The following is a 24003-nucleotide window of genomic DNA, read 5'->3' on the forward strand; positions in this document are numbered from 1 at the left end:
AAAACCAATTCAAAAAAACAAAAATTCCTACTGAATTTCCTACTTTAAAAGCAATTACACTTAGAAATCAAAAAGTATATATGTATTGAAATCCAGAACATTAAAGCAGAAGCGCTTGTATACGCTCTCTAGGTCTCATCTACCTTTTCGGCCTCATTTGGCCATTGACTCTGTACACTGAGCATGGGAAGTCAGGGTTAGGATAACGGAATGCTGAGCTTACCAACAATATACACAGTCGATTAATGCATGTTTTCCCCGTTATATATATTACATACTGTATTCTTACACTATAAACTGAAGAAAAGGTTACTAAGAAAATCGTAAGGAAGGGGTGCTGGGTGGCCCTGTCGGTTCAGGGTCAGGCTCTTGACTTTGGCTCAGGTCATGATCTAGATTTCCTGAGTTCAACGCTGGCAGTCTGGAGCCCGATGAAGATTCTCTCTCTGCCCCCGCTTCCCTACTCACGTGCTCTGTCCTCTCTCTCTCTCCCAAAATAAATAATTAAAAAAAAAAAAAAGAACAAGACGAAAAAGACAATCATAAGGAAGAGAAAATACAGGATGGTACTGTATTTATTGAAAAAAAAATCTGTATGTATGTGGACTCCCACAGTCCAAACCCATCTTGTTCAAGGGTCCAATGTATACCTATATGATGTCTCCACTAAGAGTTTACTGGAACTTTTTATAGCCCCACATTAGAAAATCAAAAACCCATTCTAACTTTGCCATTCTTTTCTGGACACTAGGGCCATTTTGTTGGCCTTCGAACATCTTCCCATTGAAAACAAGCATTCTTGGGGGGCCTGGGTGACTTAGTCGATTAGGCACCCAACTTTGAAATTGCGAAAAGGAAAGTAAAAGGTGGAGGGAGGAGTTAAGATGGCAGGGGAGGGGATCAGCATTTCCCTTGTCCCTCAAACACAGCAGTTTTGAGGTCACAACACTTGGAATGCCAGGAATACAGGCTGCAGAGGGACAGAAAAATCTCCACAGGTGCAGAGTGACAGCTTGGCGGGACAGAAGGGTGTGTATGCGAATTGGGAGAAATAAAATGGGCAGCACAGGCATGGAGTGGGGGAAGCCCTTTGGTGGAGAAACGAAAGGAAAGTAGAGAGAGAGGCTGTGGGAAGGGCCTTTGGATATGAGAAAGCCTGTCCGGACCACAGACCAAAGAGAGGTCCAGAGAGCCAGTTTCTACTTTGCAAAACCGCCTTAGAGGCTAAGAAACAGAATTTTCAAGGTGGCCAGACTTTCTCTAGACCAGAGCTACCACCTCCCATGCCTGGTGGGGAGGGAGCCGCCCCTAGGCTTGGTAGCAATCTCAGGGCTACACTGGGAGAGAACACCTTGAGTATGGTGGAAAGGGGAGGTATTGCCCTGCCCAAGGGAAAAAGACCGTGCAGGCACGAGCCAGAGGCCCTCTGTCCACTGGGCAGAGTGGCGCAACTCCACTACCAGGTCCGAGCAAAGCGGGATCCTACAGGGTTTTGAATCCCAGCTCAGTGCTCAGGTGGCACAGGGGACTGTGCAGCAAGGCAAGCCGGTTCCCCAGGCTATTCCGTGAGGATAGCCTAAACAGTGAGTTTTGAGACACCTCGTGTGGGCAGGAGAGATTGGGGCGTCGCCATTTCTCTCCCCACGACCAATATCGTGGGGCTTCAGGGAATGGACAGTGAGCCTCCGTGGAGGCAGGCCCTTTACACCAAACCCTGACTCTCTGTGCCTCGTAACTGCTTCTCTATAGGAGTGAGACTGACACTGATGGCACCAGACAGCCCCTCGTCTAGACCAGCACAGCCACCCGTCCCAGGCACCAATAGACAACTCTCCTCCGGTTTTCTATCTTAGTTTGTTTGTTTGTTTGTTTGTTTCTTTGTTTCTTTGTTTCTTTGTTTGTTTTCATTTGAGTTATTATTCTTTTGTCTTTCCTTTTCTTTTTTAATGTTTATTTCTTTATTTGGAGAGAGAGAGAGTGAGTGATCAAGCAGAAGACATACAGAGAGAGGGAGAGAGAGAATCCGAGCAGGATCCATGCTCTCACTGCAGGACCTGATGGGGGTTTCAAACCCACCAACAGCGACAACATGACGTGAGCCAAATTCAAGAGTCGGACGCTTCACCTACTCAGACACCCAGGCGCCCATCTTTTCTTTCCTTTGCTTTCCCTTTCTTCTCTTTTCCCTTTTTGCTCTTTCTACTCTCCTCTTTCCTCGCTCCCTTTGGAAACAGCCTAGAAGTGTCGAGTTGACGTCGGTCAAAGCTAATTATATATCTACATTTATCTATATATCTTAATATATACGTATATATCTATACATAGATTATATAGATAGATAGATAGATAGATAGATATATCTATATATTTTTTTCCTTTGTACCTCTGTTCTGGTTCTTTGTGTGTTGGATTGTGCATTTTCTCTATACTTTTATAGATCTCCTTCTTCATTTTCCTCCCTCTCTTTCTGGATTAAACCCTAGAGCTCCTTTGAGTCACTGGCTGGCCTTTTTTTCCACTCCTGTCATTTCTCTTTTTGTTTGGGCTAAGGATACTTCACCACCTTCTTCTCCTTTTCCCAGGATTACGTCCACAAACAAATCAAAGCACACCTGGTGGAAGGCCCAAACCGCCACTCCAAGTAGCGGGAACAGTAGCCAAAGACACACCGAAAGAGTGCACACAACACACTCCAAAAACATTTGTTCAACTGCCAGGCCCTGGACCGTGTAGGAGCTCTTTTTAATATAGTAGTACTCGCAGGTGTGGGACACAGAAACCAGCTATTAACACACATAAAGGGCAGGAGTGTAGCCAAAACGACGAAATCGAAAAATTCTCCTCAAAAAAAAAAAAAAAAAATTCAGGAAGAAACGACAGCCAGAGGAGTGCTCAAAAGAGACAGAAAGAATATATCTGAGAACATTTTTGGAATGACACTCATAGGATGCATAGTTGCGCTTAAAAGCACGCATAGAAGACAACAGAGAATCTACTGCTTCAGAGATCAAGGACCTAAAGAATCGTCACGATGAACGCTGAAAATGAAATGGTGTAAAGGAGATACAAAGTAACCTAGATGCAGTGACAGCAAGGACGGGAGAAGCAGCAGACAGAATCGGTGAACAGAAGATCTAATGGTGGACAACGATGAAGCAGAGAAAGGAAAGGAACGAAATGACTAGATCACGAGGCAGGTATAGAGACCTACGGGATTCGGTGAGATGAAATATTAGCCACATCCTACGAGTCCCAGAAGAAGACGAGTGAGAGAAAGGGGCACAAGGTTTTTTTGAACAACTTATAGCTGAGAGCTTCCTTCATCTGGGGAAGGAAACGGGCATGCAAGTCCTGGCGGCACAGAGAATTCCTTTCCAAATCAACAAACCCAGGTCAACACCACGACATGCCATAGCGAAACTGGAAAAGTACAAGATAAAGAGAGGATTCTGAAAGTAGCTAGGGACAAACGGGTCTTACTCAACAAGGGGATACACATAAGGGTAGCAACAGACCTGTCCAAAGGACCTTGGCAAGGCAGAAGGGAGGGGTAGGAAATGGTCAATGTGCTGAATGGGAACATATGCGGCAAAGAATCCCTTCCCCAGCAAGGCTGTCATTTAGAATAGAAAGAGAGAGAAAGGCTTTCCCAGACACACAAACCCTAAGGTAGTTCATGACCACTAAACCAGCCCTACAGGAGATCCTAAGGGGCGACTCTGTGAGTGGAAAGCAGCAGAGACTACAAAGGAACAGAGGCCTCACCAAAAGCATGAAACCTTCAGATAACACAATGACACTAAATCCATATGTTTAACTAATCACTCTGAATGTGAATGGACTCAATGCCCCAATCAAAAGACACAGGGAATCAGAATGGGTAAAACACAAAACAAAACCAAAGAACAAGATCCATCTATATGTTGTCAACAAGACACTGATTTTAGACCCCAGGACACCTCCAGATTCAAAGTGAAGGTATGGGGAACCACCTATCATGCTACTAGAAGTCAAAAGAAAGCTGGAGTCACCACACCTCCACCAGAAAGACTGGATTTTAAACCAGAGAGTGTAGTAACAGATTCTGAAGGGCATTGGGTCATATAATTAAGGGGTCTATCCATCAAGAGGAGCTAACAATTGCAAATGTTTTTGCCCCCAAAGTGAAACGCCCACACATATGAATCGAATAATCAGAAACATGAATAAATGTATACATACAAATACCCTGATTGTAGACGACTTTAAGACTCCACTCATGGCCACAGGCGGATCGTCAAGGCAGAAAATCCGTAAGGAAACACAGATCCAATGTGTCATTGGACCAGATGTATTTAGATATACATAGATATATATTGGCCTTAATATATACATTTATATACATGGATATCAACACCGATATATTGAGATCTTTTCATCCAACAGCAATAGAATGCACATTCTTCTTAAGTGCACATAGAACATTCTCCAATATAGATCACATCCTGGGTCACAAAACATCCCTCCACAAATATAAAAGGACTGAGATCCTACCATGCATATTTTCAGATCACAACGCTCAGACACTTGGAATCAACCTCAAGAACAAAAACTCGAAAGCCTCCAAATGCATGGAGGTTACAGAAGTTCCTACTCAAGAAAGAATGGGTCCACCAGGCGATTAAGGAAGAAACTAAAAACCATATGGAAGCAAATGAAAATGAAAAAACACAATCCAAACCCTTTAGAATGCAGCAAAGGCAGTCCTTAGAGTAAAATACATTGCAATCCAGGCCTATCTTCAGAAGCAAGGATGGTCCCAAATACAGAAACTAACTTCACTCCTAATCGAACTAGAAACACAGCAGCAAAGAAAGCCCAACGTCAGCAGAAGTAGGGAAACAAAAAAGCGTAGAGCAGAAATAAATCCTATAGAATCCAAAAACAAGGTTGCACACATCAATCAAAGAGATGTGATTTTTTTAAATAAGCAAAATTGATAACCCCCTAGCCACACTTCTCAAAAAGAAGAAAGAGAAGCCCAAATAGATAAAATCACAAATGAAAGACAAGAGATCACAACCAACACCACAGAAATACAACAAGGATCCGAGGATACTATGAAAAAGTATATGCCAACAACCTGGACAACCTGGAAGACATGGACAAATTCCTAGACACCCACACACTACCAAAAGCCAAACGGGAAGAAATAGAAAACGTGAACAGACCCATAACCCGTGAAGACATTCAATCAGTTATTAAAAATCTCCCAACAAATATGAGTCCTGGGCAGGATGGCATCCCAGGGGAATTCTACCAGACATTTAAAGCAGAGTTAATCTGTCTTCTTCTCAAGCTGTTCCAAAAAAAATAGAAACAGAAGGAAAGCTTCTGGACTCCTTCTATGAAACCAGCATTACGTTGATTTCTAAAGCAGACAGAGACCCCACTAAAAAGCAGAATGACAGGCCAATGTTCCTGATGAACATGGATGCAAACCTTCTCAATAAGATACTAGCAAATGTAATGCAACGGTATATTAAGAGAATGATTTTCCAGGATCAAGTGCAATTCTTTCCTGGGCAGCAGGGCTGGTTCAATATTCACAGATCAATCAACATGACACGTCCCATGAAGAGAAGAACGGATAAGAACCATATGATCCTGTCAATAGATGCAGGAAAAGCATTTGACAAAATACAGCACCCTTTCTTAATACAACCCTCAAGAAAATCGGATAGAAGGAATAGACCTTCAAACCCTAAAAGCCACATATGAACGGCTCACAGCTAATAGCCTCCTCCATGGAGAAACACTGAGAGCTTTTCCCCTGAGATCAGGAACATGAAGGGATTTCTACTCTCACCACTGTTGCTTAGCATAATGTTGGAAGTCCTAGACTCAGACATCACACAACAAAATGAAATAAAAGGCATCCAAGTTGACAAAAAGAGGTCAAACTTTCACAGTTTGCAGATGACACGATAATCTATGTGGACATCCTGAAAGCCTCCACCAAAAAACTGCTAGAATGGATACATGCATTCAGCAAAGCTGCAGGATTAAAATCAATGCACCCAAATCGGTTGCATGTCTATACACCAATCATGAAGCATTAGAAAGAGATACCAAGGAATCGATCCCATTTACCACTGCACCAAACCATAAAACACCTAGCATTAAACCTAACCAAAGAGGTAAAAGATCTGTATGCTGAAAACTATAGACAACTTATGAAAGAAACTGAAGAACACACAAAGAACCCGGGAAATATCCCATGCTCGTGGGTTGCAAGAACAAACATTGTTAAAATGTCAATACTACCCAAAGCAATCTGTACACTCAATGCAATCCCAATCAAAATAACAGCAGCATTCTTCACAGAACTAGAACAAACAATCCTAAACTTTGGAGAGAACCACAAAAGTCCCAGACCAGAACAACGAAAGTAAGGTTGAAAAAGAAAACCAGAGTGGGGGAGGCATCACAATCCCGGACTTTAGCCTGTACTACAAAGCTGGACTCCTCAAATGCACGGTATTAGCTCCAAACAAGCACAGAGGCCAATGGAATAGAATAGAGAACCCAGAAATGGGCCCACAGATGTGTGGCCAACTAAGCTCCAACAAAGCAGGAAAGAGTAGCTAATGCAAAAAAGACAGTCTCTTTAGCTAATGGTGCTGGGAGAACTGGACAGCAACATGCACAAGAGTGAACCTGGACCACTTTCTTACACCTTACACAAACATAAACTCCAATGCATGAAAAAGCTTACCGTGAGACAGGAAACCATCAAAGTCCTAGAGGAGAAAGCAGGCAACCACCTCTCTGACCTCGGCTGCAGCGATTACTTACTTGACATGTCTCCAAAGGCAAGGGAAAATAAAAGCAAAAGTGAACTTTTGGGACCTCATCAAGATACAAAGCTGCCACACAGCAAAGACAACAATCAACAACTTTAAAGGCAACCAACGGAATGGGAGAAGATATGTATTTGCAAATGGCATATCACATAAAGGGTTAGGATAAAAAAGTCTATAAAGAACTTGCCAAACTCAACACCCGAAAACCAAGTAAGCGAAGAAAGGGGCAGAGGACGTGAATAGACACTTTTCCAAAGGAGACACCCAGATGGCCAACGGACACATGCAAAGGTGCTCAACATCACGCATCATCCAGGAAATACAAATCAAACCCCACTGGGATAACACCTCAATCAGTCAGAGTGTGGTGGTGAAATTCACACCTCTGGAAATAACAGATGTTGGCGAGGATGTGGCAAAATGGGAACCCTCTTGCACTGTTGGTGGCAATGCAAACGGGTGCAGCCACTCTGGAAAACAGTGTGGAGGTTCCTCAAATAATTAAAAATAGAATTACAGCACTAGTAGGCATTTATCCAAAGGATACAGGAGTGCTGATTTGTAGGGGTTGTACCCCAGAGTTGATAGCAGTTCTATCAACAATCGCCAAATTATGGAAAGAGCCCAAATGTCCATCAACTGATGAATGGCTAAAGAAGAGGTGCTGGTCTATCTACAACGGAATAATACGACCTGGCCATGAAAAAGAATGGAATCTTGCCATTTGCAACACTGTGCAAGCAACTGGAAGGTATGATGCTAAATGAAATAAGTCAGTCAAGAGAAAGATATCATATGTTTTCACTCATATGTGGAATTTGAAAACGTCACACAAGACCATAGGGGAAGGGAAAGAAAAAAAATAGTTACAAATACCTAGAGGGAGGCAAACCATATGACGGTCTTAAAAGACAGAGAACAAGCTGAGGGTTGATGGGGGTGCGGAGTTAAGGGGGTGGAAAAAAGGGATGGTGGGCATTGAGGAAGGCACATGTTGGAATAAGCCCTGGGGTTATCCGGAAGTGATGAATTCCATGAATCTACTCCCTAAGCCAAGACTACAATGTACATACTATATATTCCCTAACTGGACACTAAATTGTCAAATAATAAAAATAAAGAACAAATAAAGAATAATAATGAAAACAGGGGAGGGGCGCCTGGGTGGCTCAGTCAGTTAAGTCTCCGATTTTTGCTCACGTCATGAGCTCTTGGTTCATGACTTCGAGCCCCGCATCAGGCTCTCTGCTGTCAGCACAGAGCCTGATTTGGACCCTCTGTACCCCTCTGCCTACCCCTCCCCTTCTCCCTCACTTTCTCTCAAAAATAAACAAACACTAAAAATATTCTTAAGGAGTAAAAATAATACAATCACAAAAGCAGGGGAAAAAACATGAGATTCAAGATTTCAACTCCATATTTTAACAGTAGTTTTAAGGATGTAAAATATGCTTTTACTAATATACACAAATAGTCATTTCTGGAATGAATAGCAGTAAGAGTCATAAAAAGTTTTAACTGTGAAACACTAATTCAGGATTTTATAAGAATACTGCTTTTTAAAAATTAATCTTGGGACGCCTGGGTGGCTCAGTCAGTTGAACATCCAACTCTTAGTTTCAGCTCGAGCCATGATCCCAAGGCCGTGGGATCAAGCCCTGCATCAGGTCCACACGAAGCATGGAGTCGGCTTGCGATTCATATGCTCCCTCACTCTCTCTCAAAAATCAACATTAAAAAAAATAGTAAAACGAATGAAAAAGTTAATCTTAAGGGACAAGATTTAAAGTATAGAAGAGAAATACAGGATTACAGAATTTTGAGCCATTTTCCAGTACTACCACGATGTCTAAGAAAAATATAAAAACCGATTTTCAACTTCATATAGTTTTATTATTCCACTGGGAACAGCATATGAAGAGCTCTAATTTCCTATCTACACCATATAGGAAGGTTGTTAAGGACCCGAGAAGGAATCTAGTATTAAGCAACTAATATATTTATGATCATCCAATTTGAAGATTTTAAAGTCTTCAAATACATGTTTGATTATCAAGGAAGACTGAACATTCCCAGGAGGAAAGAAGAAAGGGACCAAAAAAAAAAAAAAAAACAACTCAGCAGTCTTTCTCAGTTTTAGACATGAAAGAATTTACGTGCTAAATTGAACAACTATGAATACTAAAGTTTCCCCTGAATAATATAAAATGTATCTTGGGGTGCCTGGGGGACTCAGTCGGCTAAGCATCCGACTTCAGCTCAGGTCACGATCTCATGGTTCCTGAGCTCGAGCCCCGCGTGCCAGGCTCTGTGCTGACAGCTCAGAGCCTGAAGCCTGCGTCAGATTCTGTGTCTCCCTCTCTCTCTGCCATTCCCCCGCTCATGCTCCATCTCTCTCAAAAATAAATAAATATTGTTTTAAAAATGTATCTATTGTCGGAGATCTTCGAAAAAGTAAAAATCACCTCTTACAACGAATTTTGTATACCCTCTTGGCAACCTTTCATGCCTTATGATTCTGTCATGACAAAGAGTTCATATTAGACAAAAATTTATACATGTTGAGTTCATTCATTTGGAATGTGTGTATGTGTCTATTCTATGCAGATACTATTAAAAAAAGAGTGGCACCTGGGTGGCTCAGCTGGTTAAGCATCCAACTTGATTTTGGCTCAGGTTATTCAAGCTCTGTGTCGGGTTTGACACTGGCAGCACAGAGCCTGCTTAGGATTCTCTCTCTCTCTCTCTCTCTCTCTCTCTCTGCCTCTGTCTTACTCTCTCTCTCTCAAAATACATAAACAATTGAAAACTTAAAATTAAAAAAAGATAAATCAGAATGCAGAAAACATATTTTATATATTTTTTCTTTCAGAGTGTGGCAGCTTAAGTGGCACCTGGGTAGCTCAGGCAGTTAAGCATCTTGATTTGGGCTCAGGTCGTCATCTTGCAAACCGGTTTGTGAGTCTTAGCTATGCGTCGAGCTCTGTGCTGACAATGAAGAGCCTGTTTGGGATTCTCTCCGTCTCTCCCCTCTCTCCCTGTCCCTACCCTGCTTGCTCTCTCTCTCAAAATAAATAAATAAGCTAAAAAACAAAAAACAAATTCAGTGTTGCAGCTTCAAATTTAGTTTTTCATTTCACGGATAAAGAACCTTATTTACATCACCAGAAATTTTATTTAATGAAAAGAATAAAAGTTTATTTCCTCTCTTTCTACTCCAAAAGACCTAAAATATACCAAGATTATACCACACAGTAGGTTACCTTAGAAACCCCAAGAAAGACAATAACCAAAAAGTGAAAATTCACAATCAACCTGGTATGGACTAAAACAGATTTCACTTTGTATTCCTTAGAAACACAGGTTTTGCTAAACTAAATCTAGGATATCACCTTTATTAAACTGAAAGGCAAGGGCAAAATTTCTTTTGGTTCTTCGCAGAAATCAGCTGTAAGTCATTCAGAAGAGTCTAAGCATTTTTTGGTTGTTACCTGGCTTTTTTTTTCTTAACTTGCACTTAAAATATCCCCTCCCACATTTTATAATTTAAAGAGCATCTGCTCTGCCTTAATCCCACTATTGCTGCTGTGATTTTATGATACTTTCCCTCAACTCTTCATACTTTAAGTTCAACTCGCCCTTCTAAAATGAATTCTTCCCTTTCAACCCCCTCCTCATCTTCATATGCATCTAGCTATTCTTTCCAGCTGCCTTCTCCTTCTTTGCTGCCATAAAGGCATACCTGAGAATGATCTACTCCCACCAAACTTTCTAAATTTCAATCCTGTACCTTCCTCTCTGTTGTCATTACACTGATTTCTATTATGATCTTGAGGACTTCCATTTCTTCCTAAGATCCTTTTCATCATTATAAGGAGCAAGAGGATGGTACGGGTGGTACAAAAGTACAAAGGTACAAAACAACTTACCTTTGCAAGACCAAGGACAGCTAACGTCTTGAGAGAAGGTTTCAGAAGAGATTTAGATGATGGTAAAACAGGAATAGGATCGCCATAAACTCTGACTTGTGGTTTGCATAGAGTTTCAGCCATATCTTTATTTTCAGAATCAGGATTTTTGTCCTCAGATAAGGTTCCATCTTCTGGTTTCATAGTGCCACGTTTTGCTCTCACTTAGTAGAAAACAAAGTAAAGAGGACATGAAAATAAATATCTGTAACTTCAAATTAGTGAATAACACAAGAATGGACAAGAATTAGTGAATAATACAAGTCTTCCAATAGCTTACTGTTTTTAATGAATTTCCAAGAAGAATGCAGTAGCTTTGCTATGCGTGATTTCGGGACATTCTAGAAAAGAATTAATAGCTTTAAGGATTACAAGAATCCAATTCGATAACATCATTGTAATATTCACCATTACCAAATGAGCACCATTACACAAGGAACACAGGCTTTGGAATCATTCAAATGTAGATTCACATCTCAGTTATGCCGTTTACTATTTATTACCAGTCTCCATTTCCTTATGTGGTGAGGATGACAAGAGATCTCATAAGTAGTCCCAATGTTACCCGCCGTACCTGTAACTGATTAATATCGGGTAAATACTTTACCAAAGCAACCTCAGATAAACATTGAACCCTAGGTAATTGAAAGCATGTTGAAAAAACTAACACTAAGAAATTTAAATATGTTATCTTGTGAAGTGTTTGCATGATTTAGACTGGCATGAACTATCTCTTGTAAGAGAAAATATACAAACTTACTCTTCAGTAGTATCTTATGTTGGTAAGTTGGAATTGCAAACAGTTTAAGTGGCTTCTGTTTCTCAAAACACTAAAGACAAATATGACTGTTTAAATGTAGCTCCTTCTGGGATGCCTGGGTGGCTCAGTCAGTTAAGTGACCCACTTTTGATGTCAGCTCCGGTCATGACCTCACGGTTAGTGGGGTTCAAGCCACATATCGGGCTCTGTGCTGACAGAGTGGAACCTGCTTGAAATCCCCTCCTTCCCTCTCTGTCTGCCCCTCCCTACTAGCACTTGCTCATTCTCTCTCTCTCTCTCTCCCTCCCTTTCCAGGAGAAATACAAACATTACAAAAACATTTAGCTCAGCTCCTTCCAAGAAAGAGAAAAAAAATAATAAACCTTGTGGGGCAATGAGTCATGGATGAAAACCACACACAGACAGTAGAATTCCATAACCAATATGTTGACAATGGAGTTGACAGAAAGTGATGTACTAAAAGAACAGACACTAAAGTAATGTTTTCTGCAAGGAAATATTAGAGTAGGGGTAAACCATTAAAAAAGAGCATGGTGGTGGGAACACATAGGTTGCTCAGTCAGCTCAGCGTCCAACTTCAGCTCATGAGTCATGATCTCATGGTTTGTGGGTTTGAGCCCCACATTGAGCTCTGTGTTGACAGCTCCGAGCCTGGAGCCTGCTTTGGATTCTGTGTCTCCCACTGTCTCTGACCCTACCCTGCTTGCACTCTGTCTCTCTCTCTCGCTCCAAAATAAATAAACTTAAAAACATCAAAAATATCTTTAAAAGCATCGGGGGAGAAGAGAAAAAAAGGAAAAAAAATGAGACATGACCAATCAATGAAGCATGAGCTTAAGACAAGGAAGAAAAGGAGAAATGTGAGCAAAATAAGGTAAGTGTAAACAACATACACTTTTCAACAGGTACATAAGTAGAACTGGGAATATAGTATGAACAATAGTGTCTTTTAAACCTTTGAAAGATATATATATATAACTTATACGTAAAACAGAGGCTTTGATTCACAGTATATCCCCAATAATACTGACTTTAATCACACTACAGTTACCTGGTTATAAGTACTGTAATAAAGAATTTAAGTTTTTTCACTATAAAATAAATTGTTCAATTACTAGCATCTATCACTTCCTAAAAGCTATAAATTACTACTAGACTAACAAAATAACAGAAAAAGAGAGGTTCCTAACACATCAACTTTCACTATGGAGAAAGAATTGGGAATGAGAATTCTAGGAAGAAATGGGAACCTTCAAAGGATGTATGTAATGGGACACAGTTGGGGTTACACAAACAAAGGCTGAGGACTTTTTCTCTGCAATTCTAAGCTCACAATGGGAGGATACTAAAAATATACTGTAACCTTCTTTCTTATGTAACTCCTGATTTCCTCAATAGAATTCATTTGCGTTTATACATGTTAAACACTAAAACGGAATGTAAACTGAAGCCTGACTTTTTAAATTCACATATTTAATTGTGATATATCATGCGTATTTTGTTCCTTTTCAAACTCCATTCTACGGAATTCCATTTCCCTACTCATTTGTTCACATTCAAAACCTATGACATTGTTTCTTCCAAGCAAGACTTTATTCTAGGAGCTCCAGCAGTCAAACAATTGTGTTTCCTAACCTCCAGTAGCTTATAATGATGTAGGGGCTTTGAAATGAATACTGAAATAAATATCAGATGTCTGAAACTTCAAATTTTAGAATCTGACACAAGGACTAGGAGGAGATAGTTTTCAAAGCTACAGTATGAAAGATTTCTGAAATCAGAAATTTGACAACTTGGCTATGAAGAGCCTCTGCTCATAGAGCTACTCTTTTCAGCAAAATACGTATTCTTCAGGGAGATGCACAATTTTAACTTAACTCTTCATGGAGTTATTTCAAAACTACAGGGGAACACTTTTGTAACGTAAATGTTGAGAAATAATGTAAACATCTAAATTTCTACATTTTCTAATATTATTTTAGTCTAAATGTAGAACAAAGGATAGAGCCAAAGGAAAATCCTGTATGTCACCAAAATAAAACTTGCCCGGGGCCGGGGGGGGGGGGAACCTACAATAGATACTTGGACCCAATCAGGTTTCATTTAGGCATGAGTAGTATCAGTCATGCTACTATCACAGTAAGAATCCTTATCCTTAACCAAATGTCACATTTCCTCCATTATGGGAAAGCTTTTCCTAATATAATTTGACGGTCATTATATATTTTCCAGCCCATTCTTTTATAAGACTCCACCTGTAGGATTTACCAAAGTACAACAAAACAAAACAAAACATCCAACGCGTTATGTATCTGTAAAGTGGTTTTTTCCTGCTAACTTTCCATGACACACATAAAATTATGATACACAGGCTCCTCTTAAATTTTCAGAGTAAATAAGGGAGAAAACTCAATTCAGAGCAGGAAAGTGAGTTTCACAGGAGAGTACTTTACCTTGGTACCAAAATGTAAGACTTGGCTAGATGATGTAGGCCATGAATCATCAGGACCAGGTTTGTCAGAAAGCCTTTAGAGCAAAAATATACAACAAAAACATGTTCATTTAAAAGAAAATTTAAAAAATTAAGTGAAAGGTCAGCTATCTGTGTATTAAACCACGTTTCTTGGTATAATTAAAAGTTGGCCTCTGGTTTTTTCATTGAGTTTTATTTTAATTCCAGTAATAATAGCATCCAGTGTTATATCAGTTTTTTATTTTTTTTTATTTATTTTTTTTTTAATTTTTTTTTCAACGTTTATTTATTTTTGGGACAGAGAGAGACAGAGCATGAACGGGGGAGGGGCAGAGAGGGAGGGAGACACAGAATCGGAAACAGGCTCCAGGCTCTGAGCCATCAGCCCAGAGCCTGACGTGGGGCTCGAACCCACGGACCGCGAGATCGTGACCTGGCTGAAGTCGGACGCTTAACCGACTGCGCCACCCAGGCGCCCCTATATCAGTTTTTTAATATAGTGATTCACCAACTCCATACTCACCCCATGCTCTTCATGACAAAGGCACTCCTTCATTCCCATCACCTCCTTCAGCCCTCCCACCACTCACCTCCTCTCTGGGAACCATCTGTTTGTTCTCGGCAGGTAAGAGCCTATTTCTTGGTTTGTCTCTCCTTCTTTTTTCTCCTTTGCTCATTTGTTGTTTCTTAAGTGCTACATGAGTAAAATCATATGGTATTTGTCTTTCCCTGACTGTTCTTAACATACTACTCTCAGGCTCCATCCTGATTACATCCTTGCCAAGTAAATGGCAAGATTTCATTGTTTTATGGTTGAGTAATATTCCAGGTGTGTGTGTGTGTGTGTGTGTGTGTGTGTGTGTGTGTGTGTATGAAAAACATATACACACACAGATACATACATATAGAACTTCTGCATTCACTCATTTGTCAATGGACGTTTGCGCTGGCTATTGGAAATAATGCTGCAATAAACACAGGGGTGCGTGTGTCCCATGGAATTCGTGTTTTTTTGTATTTTTTTGGGTAGTATCCAATAGTACAATAACTGGATCATAGGAGAGTTCTCTTTTTAATTTTTTGAGGAATCTCCATACTGTTTTCCAGAGGGGCCGCACCCATTTGCATTTCCACCAACAGTTCAAGAGGTTTCCTTTGTCTCCACATCCTCGCAAACACTTGCTTCTTGTGTCTTGGAGTTTAGCCATTCTGACATGTGTGACATGATATCTCGTTGTAGTTTTGGGGAGCCTTTTTTCCTGTGTCTGTTGACCATCTGTATATTGTCTTGGAAAAAATGTCTGGTTATATCTTCTGCTCATTTTTAAACTGGGCTTTTTTGGAGGGGAGGATGTTTACTCATATCAATTTTTTATACTTTGTGGATACTATCCCTTTACTGGATTTGCAAAATATTTGCAAATATGTTCTCCCATCCCAGAGGATGCCTTTTAGTTTTGATGTTTCCCTTCACTGTGCAAAAGCTTTGTAGGTTAATGTAGTCCCCATAGTTTATTCTTGCTTTATTTCCCTTGGCTCAAGCGACATAACTAGTAAAATGTTGCTACAGCCAAAGTCAGAGAAATGACGGCCTGTGCTCTCTTCAAGGATTTTTATGGTTTAAGGTCTCACACTTAGGTCTTTAATTCATTTTGAGGTTATTTGTGTGTATGGTACAGAAATTGACCCAGGTTCATTCTTTGGAATGTGACTTGTCTGGTGTACCCAACACCATTTGGTGAAGAGACTGCCTTTTCCCCAATGGATAGTCTTTCCTGTTTGTGGAAGATGAACTGACCATACAGTGGTGGATTTATGTCTGGGTTTGCGGTTCTATTCCACTGAGCTATGAGGCTATTTTGTACGCCAGTACCCACCATACTGTTTGGATTACTACAGCTTTGGAATAGAACTTGAAAGCTGAGATTGCGATACCTCCAGGGTTCCTCGTTTTCAATATTGCTTTGGCCATTCAAGGTCTTTTGTGGTTGTATACAACGTTTAGGCTTGTTTGTCTAGCTCTGTGACAAATGCTGTTGGTATGGTGACAGGGATTGCATGACATCTGTAGCTGTTTTTGGGTAGTGTAGACACTTTAAATATATGTATTCTTCCCATCTGTGAGCATCGGATGTCTTTCTCTTTCTTTCCGTCACCTTCAATTTCTTTCGTCAGTGTGTTACGGTTTCTAGAGTACAGGTCTTTCACAATTTGGACCCTGTTTTAAAAAAAACTTTCAGTTCTCTATTTTGACTCCACCTCTGCCAACCTGTGAAATCTCCAGGAAAGACCCAGTCTGAGTTTCCATAACCAAGTATGACAGGCAGGGAATGCTCTGAAATGGTTGAAAAATAAATGTATAAACGTTACTACAATGACTTCTCACCTCGCATCTGTCAGAATGGCTCAGTTTCACCACACAGGAAACAACAAGGGTTGCTCAGGGTGTGGAGAAAAAACAACCCTTGTGCACTGGCCATGGGATGTAAATTGGTATCGCCACAGTGAAAGCCACTATGGAGGGGCCTCAATGAATTAAAAACACAAATACCATAGGATCCAGTGATTCCACTACTGGGTATTTATTTACCCAAGGGAAATGGAAATACTAATTTGAAAAGATATATGCACGCCTATCTTCATTATAGCATTATTTACAATAGACAAGATATGGAACAACCCAAGTGTCCACCAATACATGAAGAGACCACACACACACACACACACACACACACACACACACACACACACTGAAATATTACGCAGCTATAAAACAGAATGAGATCTGCACATCATGGATGTACCTAGATGGTATGAGGGTAAGTGAAATAAGTCAGACAGAGAAAGACAAATCCTATATGATTTCACTTCTGTGTAGAATGTAAAATGGGGAATAAATGAACAAACAGAGCAAAAGCAGAAACAGACCCATAAATGCAGAGAATTGACTCTTGCCAGAGGGAGGGGAGGTGGGGGGATTGACAAAATGGGTGAAGGGGAGAGGGAAGTTCAGTGTTCCAGTTATAGAATGAATAACCACAAGGCTCAAAGGTACAGCATAGGTTATCTAATCAGTGGTATCGTAACACCATCATACTTTACCAGATGGGTGCTACACTTACGGCGAACATGGTGGACCATCCATTACATTGTGTGCGAGGTAGACCTCTGTTTAACTAAATATATCAAAGTTTGGGTTTCCATGTTATGAGTGGTAGTACTAACTAGAGATTAAAAGTTCCCACGGCCAACTTTGTTCCTACACTGGTCTTGCCTTATTTAGGTCCATAATAACTAGCAAGACATTCCAAGCCTTCAGGGGGCATTCAGCTACCCAAGGAGAGAGACTGCGATCAAATGGTCCTGGTAGTTGTGCCTCTATTTCTCTATACGCTGCCTGACTATTTTCTTCCCTATGAGCTCCCACTCCTACATCACTCTTCGGCACGGTTCTGTGGCCTTCCCCAACCTTTCAAACTTGAGCCTCTGAAGCCATACACTCCTACAACAAGGATGGGCTCAAATGACCGAGGGTAGGAACCATGTCCTGCTCCTGGAGAACAAGCGAACTGGGAGTCTCAGTCATCCACACAGTCCCCTCAACATAGGCATGTTATCACCGATCCAGATGAAGCTCCCTTACTGATTTGACAAGTCAGTCCTACCCCTGCCCAGCCCTACAAGTACATGGGAAGGGCATCACAGATTTAGGAAAAGAGGTGGAGTGAGGAGACAGCTTGCCTTGGGCCATACATCTCTGATGTGCGGAATCTCCACCCCCCACCCCCAATTCCTTGAGAGGATCTAAGCTATCCTCCCTCAGTTGGGGTGGAAGTAGGGGATATCATATTTGTATTTGCTGTAAACAGACTCTTCCCAGCAGCTCAAATGATTTTTAATCTCTCTCAACAGAAAATCTGAGGTATGCTCGCACCTCCAATGAAACCAACACACACAAAAGCAGAAACCTGGTCACGACCCTCTTGAACTCTCTATTTGAATATGCCTTTCTAAACAACTCCTCTAATCCTGGGTCCTTCATTCCTGTCATTCACCTTTATCTCACTTGGCATAAACCCCCATATTCTGACATCTTTCCTAAAACTCTTGTTTCTATCCAACTCAGTGTTGTTCTTCTTGAAACCTGGTCTCCTCTGCTAATTCGACTCTTACCCTCCTTCATTGTATTCATTAGACCCACTCCCCAGATTTCTATCATTGAAATATTTGTCTGCGAGATGAAGACAAAAAAAACAAAGAAAGAAATGAAAGAAAGAAAGAAGAAAGAGAGAAAGAAAGAAAGAAAGAAAGAAAGAAAGAAAGAAAGAAAGAAAGAAAAGAACCCGAATGTAAATCTCATTTCTGTGACTTATCATATCTAACTAGGTCACTTCAATCTCTTTTGAGTTTCAAACTGTCCATGTAAGCAACCATTGGGCAAGGAGGCTAAACAGAGGTTGAATTACCAGAGGGTATTTTGATGAATCAATCTCTGAGGTTCCCTAAATCTTGAGACTATAAGTAGTTTTGATTTGGCCTCTGGAAAAATGGAGAGTCCTTAGCTGGCAGAAGGGGAAATATTAATGGGGAAAAAAAAAAAAAAAAGAAAACCAAGAAACCCAGAGAAGAAAGTAAAAAGGCAAAAACACAGTACAGAAACTTCATAGGGAAAAAATCTCCAAAAAAGAAAAAGCTTCCTAGAACTAGTCAAGGGTACTAGTCCAAAGGGAAACCAGACTGGGAACTTAGGCAACAGAGAATCCTCGAAATATCCTAGCAATATCCTTGCGATAGAGACTGAATTTAATTAACGTAACATGGTCTACAACTAGATACCCTTCCCTTACAGAAAACTCATTTGTCTCAAGAAGAGGGGATATCATCACATCTAAGGAGATGCCTGACGACATCTTGCTTATTATGTAAAAGCCTTGACACCATGGCCATAGCTGACATCCATCCTAAAATCTCGGATGGTAAAAACAAGGGACTAGTTACCACTGCACTAATGACTTTTGTTAGCACTAGGGGTCAAATACATAAGGGCAAATGCTTGCACTAACCTGGTTTCTTAAGAAAACCCTAAATTAGAGTTCCGACATGATTAGCTTTGACATTCTGAGTTGATCTGCCCTAGGATCTGTATCTTCATCTCAGTGCTGCTGAGGAACCAGAGAATGGATGTGGCAGCTACACAGGCTGATGGGAAAAGCCCCTCAGCTACCCATTAACTATGGAATCATGGTCGAGTCTTCAACCTCCCTGAACCACAGTTGCCAAAGTAATAAAAAGTAGGCTACAACAACACAGCTATTTTGCAAAGCTATGCAATGCCTATATAATTTAACAGATGTTATGCATAGGATATAGTGTCTTGTCCAGGGTAGACCACTCAACAACTGCTTTTGTTCTCTGCGTTCCCTTAGGAAACACATAATTTTCAGTTCATTCATTTCACTTCCTTTCCTTTCATTTTCCATTTCATTTCATTTCATTTCATTTCATTTCATTTCATTTCATTTCATTTCATTTCATTTCATTCCTTTATACTTTGAGAGTGAGTGCACACAGAAATCGGGAAAGATATCCCAAGGAGGCTGTCAGCGCAAAACCCGACGTGGGGCTTGATCTCACAAACCTGAGTTGAAGTCAAGAGTCACAATCTTAACCGACTGAGCCACCCACGTGCCCCAACGAATGTCACTTTTACAAATCCATAAAAATCCTACCTGGCTATAGAATCTTCCTCAGCATTCTTATCTGCTCCTAAAGAAGAAAGCAAAATACATGTTAAATCAACAATTGAAAAATAGAGGAAATTACAAGTGTACAGCTTATGATTTGTGAAAAAGTATTGCTTTGGGACCACACCTGGAAACCACACTGCACTGAAATGTAATTATACCATTCGTAGGCTTAAAGCACTAAGAAATCTTACTTTCTCCTCTATATTGACCAAAAGCAAGAGTGGGTTTAATCAAAATTTGACACCTACAGGTGAACTGATGTTTACAATGGCCATCACTGACCAACTCTATGACACTGGAGGAAAATGGTGTCGTTAGGAGAATGATTATCACAAGCTGACAATGTCAAACTGTAACTAGCATGATTTTTCTGGACTTCCACCCCTATAGAAGTTAAAAGAGAGTTTTTTTATTTTGCTGTAACACAGCAGAACTTCCCCAGCCATTTAGTAGAGACTGTTCAGAGTTAGGATGAAACAACACCTCACAATGTGCTCCATAGCTATTGTACTTTGCATCATGGCCAAACCATAACAAGCAGACTCTCCCTGGCCTTATTTCCAATGCCAAGGTAAGTTGGAAGGCTGTGGCATTCCAATTTGATAAACTTCTAACTTCTCGACACTGTCTCCTTCCATTGCTAGAGAGTCTATCTAGACCCACCGCACATCACAGAGGAGGATCCCAATGTTGGTACTATGTAGTGGCTCATGATGTCATTTTTCTCAACCCTCCCCATTGGGTGACACACATCTAGAAAAATCATGCTTGTTTTCATGGAAGGCATACGTCATCAGATCCTCTACTGATGAGCAACAAAACAAAACAAAGGGCAAAGAATATCTTGAATGCCTACATTCAATTAGTGGGGAATTTTAATTTTCTAAACATTCAACGATAGCCACTGTATGATTGTTACTATATGACACTCTTTAAAGAGCAAGACTATGGAGGTAAGGGTTGGGGTGAATGTAGGGAAAAAGGGGCACACCCCCAAGGACTATTTTTTAAATTTTTTTAACGTTTATTTATTTTAGAGACAGAACATGAATGGGGGGAGGGTCAGAGAGAGAGGGAGACACATAATCGGAAGCAGGCTCCAGGCTCCGATCTGTCATTCCAGAGCCTGACACGGGGCTCGATCTCGTGAACCACGAGATCATGACTTGAGCCAAAGTCAGACACTTAACCGACTGAGCCACCCAGGCGCCCAAGCACAGAGGACTTTTAAGGCAGTGAAACTCTTTCACGCGATACGACAAAGGTGGATTCACATCATTACACATTTGTTAAAACCCATAGAATGTATAACACCAAGGCTGAACACTAATGCAAATTAGAGACATTGCCTGAAAATGATGAGTTAGTGTCCATATAAAATGCACCACTCTTGTCAGGGTGCCTGGGTGGCTCAATTGGTTCAGCGTCCATGTCTGGATCTGAGCTCAGGTCATGATCTCACATTTCATGGAATCAAGTCCTGCATCAGGCTCTGTGCTGACAGCACAGGATTCTTTCTCCCTTCTCCCTCTGCCCCTTGGCTGCTCACACGCATACATGCTCTCTCACTCAAAACTAAACAAAGGAACTGAAAAAAAATTACTACTAAAAATGGACCACTGTCGTGCAAGATGTTAACAACAGGGGAGGCTAGGCGTGTACGGGAGCGTGGTATGGTATATGGAGACTCTCTGTACTTTCTATTATATTTTGCTGTGAACTTAAAACTGCTGAAAAAATAAGGATCATTAAATGTAAAAAACAATCAAACAAAGTACAACCACCAAACACGGTATCCATTGAAGCTACTCTTAGCATATATTAACCATGATACAGTCACCTTGAACATTAAGATAGAGATCAAAGTAACACAATAGGGATACTGTCTCCCATATGGAAGTATATGAAAATACATAAAGCAAAATACAAAAATACAAGTTATTTGTATATTTAGGCAAGAAAACAATTGATGAATATGACCAAATATAACTATAAACAGGGATTCAGCACTGTATGAATCAAACCTGGGTTTTCCATATAATTGAGATTTTATTCTAATTTTAAATCAAAAATCATTATGCTGATCGTATCTAAGAATCATAATGAAAGCTTAATCATAGAAAAAAAGATGATAATGACCTAATATTGCCCTAGTCTTTTTTGTACAAATACCTACTTCATATGGATGATGAAACTGAAACCAGTACCATGATAACCATCATTTTACTTGCTATTAAAATAAAATTTTAAGACACCACCAAAAATGAATTGAGGGCTGTAATTTCTATGCAGAAAAGGTTTCATCCAGCAGGCCGAAGATGGCTACCCTCAGAATATCCTACTTGAATGAATGGCCCTTGGTTGTTCCCTGGGATCTTGGATTTAAGGAAGGTTTCCACCATTCCCTAGCTTGGTAATAGAAGCTCACTGTGCCTAAGTATTGGTAAAATCAGTGTGCTTAAGGCCGTACACTTGATTTCTTTCTGGAAACCTGGAATTTTGGGACATGCTAAGGAGAAGATGCCTATGTGCTTAGCATTTGATGAAAACCTCGGGCACTGAGTATCCATAAGCCTCGTACTGGCAGACAACATTTCACTTGTGCTGTCCTAATTTCATGCTGGAGGAATTAAGCACATCCTGCTAACTCCATAAAGATAGGAGTCCTGGAAGCCTGTGCTTGGTCTACTCTGGACTTCACCCCATGCACCATTTGTCTGTGCTGATTGGCCTTTCTAGCCTGTCCCCATAACAAACCATAGGCAACAACTGTATGCTGAGTCCTGTGAGATCTTCCAGTGAATAATCAAATCTGGGTGTCGTTGTGGTGCCTCTATCACAACGCATTATATGAAATTTTATTATTTGGGTTGATGTCATACACGTGGTTACAGTCAGAAAGTTATGTCACAGAATACCTTTCCTGGAATCTCTTTTTCTTGGTATTTGCCTTGAAAATTCCTACATCCCTATATATCCATGCGAAGAAAGGTTTAAAAGGAATAGATGAAATCATGATGTCACAAAGTGTGAAACAAGCAACAGTCCTATTTTACTCAGAAAAAAAAAGAGAGAGAGAATCCTGGTGGTTGCCACTATGTTCTACCATACACAAGTTCCTCTCAAATATGAAAAATCAGTTAATTTTTCCAACTAACTAGGACTTAGTTCATTTTTCTGGCAGATAGGAATGAAAAGAAGTAACAGGGATTGTTCTAGAAAAAACAGAACTATCAGACACAGTATAGAAACATACTACTGATTATAGTTTTTTGTTTCTTTCCTTTCCTTAATTTCTTAGAAAATTAAAAATATACTTCACCTATTAAAGGCAATCATTGCCAAAATAATCAAAAGTCATAATTACTGTATCCTCATTCCTGCTGCTCTCCTCTGTTCATCTGATAAAGTCCTACACATTTTTCATGTCCAATTTACATGCTGGCACACAACCTGGAAACTTCTGAATCTTCTGAGAGTTCTCTCTCACCCCTTAACTTTTCATATTCAGGAATCACAGATTCGTATTACTATACTGTTTTGGTCTCTGCTTTGTCTTTTCCCTGCCATTGCCCTAGTCAAACGTGAGTTCTTAACTGATAAAAAAGCCACAAAATATTATTGATATTTCTTAAATGAATAAAAAAAATAAGCAAAACAAATGAGAAAGACACAAGGCCCTGAAAAAAAATTAATGGAATAAATTGAACCCCCTGACGTTTTCAAACTACACAGCTGAAAGTTTCACAATGGACTAATACTAGGCTAAGAAAACAAGAGCTTCCTTTGCCTCCCAGTCTCTTTATGTGGTTTCCTATAACCTATCCTCCATATGAGGGTTCAGCATGCTATGGCCACAGGTCAAATCCAACCTGCCATCTCGTTCTGTAAATAATGTTTATTGGGGCATGGCCCCATGTCTTCACTTACATATTGCTATGGCTGCTTTCACACTACAAGGGCAGAGCTGAGAAACCACATCACCTAAAATATTCACTGGCTTTTTAGGAAAAAGGCTTGGTGATCTGTATTTTATGCCATAACCAGAGTGTCCTAAACTCAAATCTAATCTTATTAGTCTTCTGCTTCAAATTCTCCAAAATCCCTGCATCACATACTGCTGGTTCCGTCCCTAAGAGCCATTCCATATTCTTCATTTTTGCTAGAGAATCACAACTTTATTTGGATA

At 40.3% G+C, this 24003-nt stretch overlaps 1 protein-coding gene across 2 annotated transcripts in view; it reads right to left on the bottom strand.

The window, feature by feature from the left end:
- Window positions 1-24003, bottom strand: part of LOC147572807 (ankyrin repeat domain-containing protein 26-like) — a 626452-nt gene that overhangs the window by 240572 nt on the left and 361877 nt on the right. For both annotated transcript variants that reach the window (XM_086693296.1, XM_086693295.1), the window contains exons 22-25: window positions 19797-19833; window positions 14048-14120; window positions 11094-11154; window positions 10775-10977 (exon numbers count right to left, since the gene is read on the bottom strand). In XM_086693296.1, coding sequence (XP_086549422.1) covers window positions 10775-10977; window positions 11094-11154; window positions 14048-14120; window positions 19797-19833 — 374 coding nt within the window. The remainder of the gene's footprint in view (window positions 1-10774; window positions 10978-11093; window positions 11155-14047; window positions 14121-19796; window positions 19834-24003) is intronic.

This window comes from Puma concolor, chromosome E4 (genome assembly GCF_028749965.1).
Source record: "Puma concolor isolate L17-30 chromosome E4, mPumCon1.1.hap2, whole genome shotgun sequence".
In the NCBI taxonomy this organism is placed as follows: Eukaryota; Metazoa; Chordata; class Mammalia; order Carnivora; family Felidae; genus Puma; species Puma concolor.